Source organism: Muscardinus avellanarius (genome assembly GCF_963383645.1).
Source record: "Muscardinus avellanarius genome assembly, chromosome: 1".
Classification (NCBI taxonomy): domain Eukaryota; kingdom Metazoa; phylum Chordata; class Mammalia; order Rodentia; family Gliridae; genus Muscardinus; species Muscardinus avellanarius.
Genome location: NC_137786.1, coordinates 208,369,146 through 208,378,530, shown reverse-complemented (window position 1 = coordinate 208,378,530; position 9,385 = coordinate 208,369,146). Strand labels below are relative to the sequence as shown.

Below are 9,385 nucleotides of genomic sequence, written 5' to 3'. Positions count from 1 at the left end.
CTAAGTTACTGACACTACCTACAAACCTGCCATCCTCCCGTCTCAGCCTCCCAACGACTGGGATTACACATGCACCACCACACCCAACTCCTGATGATCTTTAACAAGCAAACAACTGGGAAATAAATGACTGAGCTCTGTTAACAAAGGGTTCGTCTAAGGGTAGCAAGTATTCTGTGAATACCCAGCCAGCCCTTGTCTCCCTGAAAACTCATATAGGCCATAAGAAGAGAGTAAAATTACATCAGCACTTCCAAGAGATTAGATACTCTCCGCACCCCAGCCTTCCCTCCTCTCCTCTCTCCTCCCTTCTACTTCCTTGTGTTGAGAACTGGTGATTTGGGGGTGAGACCATCCATTGTCATCTCTGACAAGGGGCCCGACCAGCGGCTGAACCCTTTGCCTCCCCGCCACCCCCTAGCTGGGCAGGGGGTAGAGATAGTCACCGTTCCACTTGAGATGCTGCAGGTTGCTGTAGAGAAGCTGTCCCGCAGAGCCAGCCGCCCGGGTGAACTCCTGCAAACTCATGCTGCACAGGTGCTCGCCGTTGATGTCGAACTCCTGGAAAGGGATGCAGCTGGCATCCAGCTGGTTGGTGTCCAAAAGGTGCTGCAGCCACTCCCACACCTGGTACTTGGTCCAGTACTGAGGATGGATTTCATGCCATTGGCCTCCAAAGAACCCGCTGGAAACTGGAAAACAGGAGGTGGCCGTGAGTGGCCAGTGGTTGGTCCTGGGCACTGCTGTTCCAGACTATACACTGCTGGCTGTCGGAGGTCACAGGCAACGCAACCACCACTGCCTGTGTGCGTCAGTGAGGGGTTGGGACACGAGATGGGCTCTGGAAAAGAGACTTGTAACATGCAGGGGTTTTTTCCATCTGTGGTGGGGCAATGGTTGAGCCTCTGCGTTTTCATGTCTTCCCTCGCATGCTACTCATCCCTGGGTACTAGATAAAAACACAAGACCTGAAGTGTTCTGAGCTCATGTTCTACCTTCCCCCACCCCAAGTCCTATAAAAAGCTAAAACATTGCTATAGTATCAACAACCTGTTAGCTCAGTATCCACACCTGAGCACAGTTGTCCCTCAGTATCCATAGACAACTGGTTCCCAATTGTGAATACCCAATTAGAGGATACCCAAATCCTCAGATGCTCAATCCTTCATCTAAAATGGCATGGTGTAGCCGGACATGGTGGTGCACGCTTATAATCCCCGTCTTTGGGAGGCGGAGAGAGGAGGATCGCACAGGTTCGAAGCCAGCCGTGCTGGCTTAAGAGACCCTGTTTCCAAATAAAAAATATATATATAATAGGTCCGGGAGTGTAGCCTGGAGGTAGAAGGGTTTCCAAGAACCCCAGTGCCACCAAAAAAATAAAAATAAAATAAATAAAATGCCATTGTGTCACCAGGCATAGTGGCACATGCTTATAATCTCAGCATTCAGGAGACTGGGACCTGAGGATTGTGGTTCGTGGACAGCCTCAGCTACTTAGTGAGGCCCTTCACAACTCAGTAAGACGCTGTTTCAAAATAAAGAATTACAAAGTAGGGCAAGGGGTGTAGCTCAGAGGTCAAATGCCCCGGGGTTCCATCCTCAAACCCACAAAAAAATAAAAAATAAAATAAAACAAAATAAAAATGGCATGGTTTCTGCATACAAACTACACATATCCTCACCTATCTTTTAAATAATCTCTAGATGACTTACAATCCCTAATATGATATAAATGATATGTAAGTTGCTGTACTGTATTACTTAAGAAATAATGAGCTGGGCGTGGTGACACACACCTGTGATCCCAGTACTTGGGAGGCCGAGACAGGAGGATCACAGGTTTGCAGCCAGCCTTAGCAAGATAGCAAGGCTCTCTGCAAATTAGTGAGACCCAGTTTCATAATTTAAAAGCAATTATGTCTGGGGGTGTAGCTCAGTGGTAGAATGTCTCTGGGTTCAATCTGAAGGACCAGGAAGGAGGAGGACAGGGGAAGGGGAAAGAGAAAAGAAGAAGGAGAAACAAGGAGAAGGAAGAGGAAAAAATGATGACAAGAAAAAGTCTGTACATGTCTACATGCTCTTTTGATTTAGGGTTGGTTGAACCTGCAGATGCTGAATCATTAAATACAGGGGGCTGGGTGTAGTTTTCTTTCTCTCTTCATTGTCTTTCTCTCCCCCATTTTCTCTCTCTCTCTCTCTCTCTCTCTCTCTCTCTCTCTCTCTCTCTCTCTCTCTCTCACACACACACACACACACACACACCACTTTCAACCAACAATGAGGCCTGAAGTCAATGCTCTTTTCTCTGTGATACCTTTGCTTTTCCCTCAAGTGGTCAAACTGTGCTGACATCACTCTATCCCTGACCAGTATTTAAAGCTGCTCTCACTCCACTTCCTGACTCAGTTACACTAAGTAGCTCTCAAATAGGCACTGAAATTAGGTATAAATTGGACAAGCCAACCACTGCGGCTCTTCACGAAGTCTCATGTGACCTATGGCTTTCATAATTTTTCCTGTGCTATTTTTTTTTTCAGTACTAGGAATGGAATCCAGGGGTGTTCTGCCTCTAAGCTACACCCCCAGACCTATTTTTTATTCTTTATTTTGTTTTGTTTTGTTTTTGGGGGGGTTGTTTGTTTTGTAGGTCTGGGGATGGAACTCAGAGGCATTTGACCTCCGAGCTATACCCCCTGCCCTATTTTTTAATCTTTATTTTGAAACCGGGTCTCACTGAGTTGCAGAGGGCCTCACTAAGTAGCTGAGGCTGTCTGCGAACCGCGATCCTCTGGTCTCAGCCTCCCAAATGCTGGGATTACAAGCGTGCGCCACCACGCCCGGCTTCTGTGCTGTTCTCTTAGGCTTGCCTGCACTCCACCTCTTACTTTGGTTGAGTTCCAAGCTATATTTCAAATTTGAGCACTCATATGCCATCCCTGCTTTCCTGAGCTTGCTTCAAGGGTTTACTGTCCTCTGAAGCTCCAGGAGATATGCTTGTGCCAGTGGGATCTGTCATGGTCTGCTTTTTTTTCTTTCTTTTCTTTTATAGGTCTCTAAGCGCCATCTGATTCTTCTTTGTAAACTGGATGCTGAAGTTCACAGACTCTGTCTCACTCATCTTCATATCTCTCATGAAAACTACCTCAGAGATTTTGCAGAAGATGCTCACTATATATTTATTCAATAGATTTTTTGCAAAAGAAATAATACCATAATATGGAATCATCATGAGATGCACTCACAAGATGCTTAATTCAGATAATTCTTCAATGAAGAAGTAGAGTTTATTCAGGTCAATAAATATTGCTGAGCCTGCATGTGCTGACCATCTAGGTATATGACTCTGCTGTGCTCACTTCAGAGAATATTATGTAGTTGGCCCCAAGACCTGGGAGAAGAGACAGCCAACTTTGGGGCCATATTGCAGGGTTGAGGCATCTTCTAGTCCCTCTGAAAAATATATTTTTCTTTTTTTTTTTTTTGTGGTACTAGGGGTGGAACTCAGGGGTTTTTCTACTCCTGGCTATACTCCCAGACCTATTTTTTAATACTTTTTGGAAACAGGGTCTCACTAATTTGCTGAGAGCCTCACTAAGTAGCTGAGGCTGGCTTCGAACCTGTGCAATCCTCCTGTCTCAGCCTCCCAAACGCTGGGATTACAAGGGTGCGCCACCACACCCAGCTCTATATTTTTTCTTTTTTTTTTTTTATTTTGTGATACCAGGGATTGAACCCAGTGGCATTCTACCTCCAAGCTATACCCCCAGCCCTATTTTTTTAGTCTTTATTTAGAAACAGCGTCTCACTAAGTTGCTGAGAGCCTCACTAAATAGCTGAGGCAGGCCACAAACCTGCGATCCTCCCATCTCAGCCTCCCAAGTACTGGAATTACAAGTGTGCAGCACCATGCCCATCTGAGGAAACAGATTTGCCAGAAAACTGCCTCTAACTGTTCCTTCAAAGTTCTGCTAGATCAGTGTATCTCAAACTTTAACGTGATTGTGGATCACCAGGGGATATTGCTCGGGTGCAGAGTCTGACTCGCCAGGTCTGGAGTGAGGCCTGAGTTCCTGCATTCCTAACATGCTCCGCCGTGATACAGGAGCCACTGGCCTGTAGAGTTGACAAGGTGACACAGGGCTCTGAAAGGCTCGGTTCCTACAACACCCATGGCCCAGCCCTCAAAAGCCCCAGAGAAAAGGCGGAAGAGGGAATGTTTCCAACATAATCCCATCCCCTCAGAATCCATCCTCTGCTTCCAGACCATAGAAACGACAAGAAGAGCAGGATGTCACCATCACTTAAGACACAAAGGTTAACGCCATCGGTAATATCTACATGTACTCCAGGATTAGATTTACTCCTCACACCTAATGACCAAACCTAGCCCTAGACTCTTGGGCCTAAGGAGGAAGCCAAAAAATGGGAGTGGAACAAGGATGGGAATAATCTAGTCCAAAAATCTAGTTATATGGAGTTGAGCATAGTGACAGAAGCCTGTAATGCCAGTACTTGGGAGGCTGAGACAGGAGGATTTCAGACTCAAGACAAGCCTCAATTACTTTAAGAGAACCTGTTTCAAAGTTAAAAACATAGGGATGGGGTTGTATTTCAAAGGTAGAATGCTCCTGGGTTCATTTCCCAGTACAAAACAAAAAAGAAAATGTTCCCCAAAATGCAGGCACCTGGAGCTTAGACAAAGTGTCTGCATTCCCTTCCCAATTATCTCGGTGTCAAATACAGTTGCTTTGGAATGGGATATAGTTTTTTTTTATGGTACTGGATATAGTTTTTATAACTCCACAAGACTTTGATCTTTGTTTTCCCTAAAACAGTTCTGTTGCTATGATTATATGTCTCTGAATTTGCCAACAAGAGATAACTTTCAGCAGCCTTGTGACCGGCTGAGGAAATCTCTTCTACAAATTTAATATGGTCTAAGCCAAGTGTGGTGGCAAACACTGTAACCCCAGCATTCAGGAGGCTGAAGCAGGAAGCCCCTGGTTCACAGACAGCTTTGGCTACTTAGTAAGGCCCTTTGCCACTCAGTGAGACCCTGTTTCAAAATAAAGAATAAGAAATAGGGCTGAGGGTGTAGCTCAGAGGTAGAATGCCCCTAGGTTCCATCTTCAGTACCATACAAAAAAAAAAAAAAGAATTAATATGATCTAGGTTGCACAATATATTTTAATATCACATCCCATTCAAGCTTGGAAGAACCAGAGAACTTAACTGAAGTCTGGAGGAGATGTGTCATCAGTTAGAGAACTCTTCAGATTCCTAAATTTTAGGAGAAACACTGAAAATCCAATGAATTCTGATCCTCTCTGTCATTTGGTTGACCTCCCTCTCTCCTTCAATCCTGATCTAGTAGGGCCTTCTTTGTGACCTCTGAAACTTAAGAAATAAAAGTGGCCCCAAGATGCTACCCCCTGCTAAGCACATTACTCATGACTTCAGTTTTCTCCAAAGTGAACAGGAGGAACACTGTCGTGGTCAAGGGTCCAGGGATTTAAGGATGCCCAAATAGCACTTCTTGCTCTATTTGGAAGCTTCCTTCATGTCTCTAAAAGGAATCTAAGTCCTACAACAACAACAATGTAAATTTTAACTGCCCAGAGAGGGCAGCGGTTTGGGGACACGGGTGATCAAAAAGGAAGGTTATCAACTGGGCATGGTGGTGCATGCCTGTAATCCCAGTACTGAGGAGGCTGAGACAGGAGGATCACAGGTTCACATCCAGCCTCAGTAACTTAGCAAGACCCTCTGCAACTTAGTGAGACCCTGTTTCGAAACAGGGCATTGGTAGAATGCCCCTGGGTTTAATCCCAGTAACACACACAAAGAAAGGCCATCTATTCATACTTTATACCATAGACTAGCTGGGTTTCCAAATCAGCTGGATCCCACATGGACCAGTTACCTGTGGAGGAATATCACCCTCCCATTACCTTAGCACTCCTGTTTCTCATGCTTACCAACAGGCTGTGCCCATGTTTCAAGGCAAATAAAAGCAGCAGAGTCTCTGGCTGAGAAATTAATAACTGGTGTGGGGTAGGAGGAAGTCCAGAGCTTCTTAAGCCCAGGGTCGTTGGATGTCCTGCAGGCGGCCTAAACTATGGGTCCTTCATTCAGCAACAACTCCATTGCATTCAGCTTCTGCAGCAAACCACAGGCTCTATCACCAGACTCTCCTAAACCAAAAACTAGGTTCTCTGTCTGTGAATCGATATGTTCTAGATTGTATTATAGCATTAAAGGAGAACACTTGGTCTTGAAACAAATTTCTCTCCTTTCAAACAAGGAGGTCACTGGAAGATAAACTAGAAAGACTAAGCTGCTATAACCCTTTTTATTCTTAACCTCCAAGCTTCAGTGTATGTATTATCTCACACACACACACACACACACACACACACACACACACACACACACTCACACACACCTCCCCTATCCTATCTTGATATCACTGCAAAACACCGTTGAGAGCCTCAATAGGGCTTTTCCTTCTGGGACATATTCTGTCACCCTTGCTGCCAGACTTCCAACATGGAAGCCTACATGTGGGGAAGAGACAATAGAACATATCAAATGGGATTTTGTCTGGAGCCTGAGAACCTGTAGAGAACCTCGGCATTAAGTGTTTTCTCCATGCTAGGGATGTAGCATGTATGTAGTAGAGTATGTGCTTAGCATGTGCAAGGCCCTGAATTGTATCCCCAGGATCACACACACAAAGAAGACAAAGAAGACGACTTTCCTATTTTCCCTCTGGTTCCCCTGTCCTCTGCTGAATAAATATCTGCTGAATAAAATCTGTACCTTCCAGCCAGGTGTGGTGGCGCACGCTTGTAATACCAGCATTCGGGAGGCTGAGACCAGAGGATCACGGTTCGCAGACAGCCTCAGCTACTTAGTGAGACCCTCTGCCACTCAGTGAGACCCGGTTTCAAAATAAAGAATAAAAAATAGGGCAGGGCGTGTAGCTCAGAGGTCAAATGCCCCTGGGTTCCATCCCCAGACCCGCAAAAAAAAAAAAAAAAGAAAGAAAGAAAGAAAAAAATCTGTACTTTCCAAGCATCAAGTAAAGAGGATAATTACAGAATGGGAAGATGCCCTGGGCAGCAGCACACACCAGCTGCGCGGTCCCTTACCATTGCACGTGGAGTAGCTATCCGTCCAGGCCGGCTGCTGGTGAAGGAGGCTGTTGCTGGGGTTGAGATTCATTACACCACTTCCTTCCAGAATCATGATCTGAAAAAGGATCAGACAGCCCATTCGTCAATCCCTGTTCAGTCAAAGCAAAACTCATAGTCATTAAAAATTTCCAAGTTCAATTTTCCTATGCAGGAGGCAAGTTTTTACAGCAACCCATTCATAAATGAATAATCTCTGATCTGGAGTGAAGCAGAAGGCCAAGGCAATACCTGAAGTCTGGAGGGCATCCAAGCCTTTTACAAAAGTGAAAATTCAGAGTGGAATTTCAATCAATGAAGTTGCAGACCCAGCACCTATGCGGGAACTCCACCTGAAACCAGGTGTTCATGTGTGTCCTCACACCCAAGCAGCCCACACCTGGGGACCCAGTAACAGTAACTTTTGTTTCCTCCTGCAGATACCTGGCACAGGTTGGGTTGCTTGTCCATGGGCCTCAGTCAGATTTTGCTTGAGCTCCTTAGATCTTTGCCCTTGTGATAATATCAAGAACCATTTGGTTTCTCTGATAAGCACTGCCCCTTTCTGGTAAAGAACATTAATTTTTTTTTTCTTTCTGGTAAAATTATGATTAGCTTTTCTTCTCCTGTTATATACCTGGAGAACTCAACAGGCTTGGAAGCTGACCTCAAGATGACTCTCAAAACACTGTTTTTTTTTTAAACTCTCTCTTTTAATTCTTTGCTTTTGAAACAAGGTCACACTAAGTTGCAGACAGCCTCACTAAGTAGCTGAGGCTGTTTAGGAACCTTGATACTCCTGTCTCAGCTTCCCAAGTACTGGAATTACAAGCTTATGCCACCACACTCTCAATCTGTGGGGCCCAGAAGAAGAACTGGCTTCCATAGACCTATTTAGAATTCTTAAATCATGAAAAAATATTTATTCCAGCTGGGCATGGTGGTACAAACTTGGAATTCCTGAGAATGGCAAGTTCAAGACCAGCCTGGGCAACTTAATGAAACCCTGTCTTAAAAACAAAAAGGGCTGGGGATATAGCTTAGTTGGTAGGGTGCCCTTGGTTTAGATATCACTACCACACACAAAAAAAACAAAAAACAAAAAACAACACACACACAAGAAAAAAGAAAGAAAAGAAATATTCCCTTCATAGCATAACATTTATGATATCCCTATCCACAAAGCCCCAGGGGTGTGTGCATTCAAATAAAGAGAAGGCTGTTTACAGCAGGCTACTGAGTACTACCCAGAGGCTGTAAAAGTTACTTGCTCTTTATAAACTGCTCTTGTGGGGACATGAGTTGATAGCAACTTCATAGAAATGTTTCTGACTGTTTGGGAGAACTCTATTCCCGGGTGTCACCTGTGTTCGCAGACTGAAACTGTGCCCCCAGAATAACTCCAGCCTCGACACCCCCTTCCCCTATTGAGTGTCCACTCCTTTGGTCTTGTGTGGGGCCTGACCAGGGAAAAAAGGGGCCTGAGTAAGGTGTAAAAAGTGCATTCATCTATTTGTTTATGCAGCAAATAGTTATCTGCCCAGCAAAGGGCTGGGCACTGATGTGGGCACCAGGGGTAGAGCAGTGATTAAGGGTTGAACCAGGCTAGACGTCAACATGTATGATGATTATTAGCACCATCGTTATTTTTGCTTGGTGAATAATTAGGCTTGAATCTATTCTAAGTGGAAAGTGGAGAAGGACAGAGAGTCTGGGAATGATGCTTATTATAATAAGATAGGACCCTAGGGTGGAGTAAGGGTCAGGAAAGCTGAATTCTACATCTTGGTGCCCTATGAGAGCTTTGAAGCCAGGAGACATGGAGTTGATCCCACCTCTCCTCCTTAAGGAGCTCAAGTTAATACTAACGCACACAAGTTACCTAACCTCTCTAAAGCCCAGTTTTCCCCCATAGAAAATGCAGATGAGCCAGGCATGGCGGCACACACTTGTAATCCTGGTAATTTGGAGGCTGAGACAGGAGGATCCGGTTTCATGGCCAGCAAACTTAGTGAGGCCCTGTTTCAAAATAAAGAATAAAGTCGAGCGTGGTGGCACACGCTTGTAATCCCCGCACTTGGGAGGCAGAGACAGGAGGACGGAGCAGGTTCGAAGCCAGCCTCGCTGGCTTAAGAGACCCTGTTTCCAAATAAAAATATAAAAAGTAGGTCTGGGAGTGTAGCCCAGAGGTAGAAGGGTTTCCAGGAACC

The 9,385-nt window shown here is 45.0% G+C and overlaps 1 protein-coding gene across 4 annotated transcripts in view; it reads right to left on the bottom strand.

Moving 5' to 3' along the window:
- Positions 1 to 7,251, bottom strand: part of EHF (ETS homologous factor) — a gene marked incomplete at both ends in the record, with an annotated part of 20,104 nt that extends 12,853 nt beyond the window's left edge. For all 4 annotated transcript variants that reach the window (XM_080701101.1, XM_080701102.1, XM_080701103.1 and 1 more), the window contains 2 exons: positions 447 to 692; positions 7,155 to 7,251. In XM_080701101.1, coding sequence (XP_080557227.1) covers positions 447 to 692; positions 7,155 to 7,251 — 343 coding nt within the window. The remainder of the gene's footprint in view (positions 1 to 446; positions 693 to 7,154) is intronic.
- Positions 7,252 to 9,385: the final 2,134 nt, after the last annotated feature.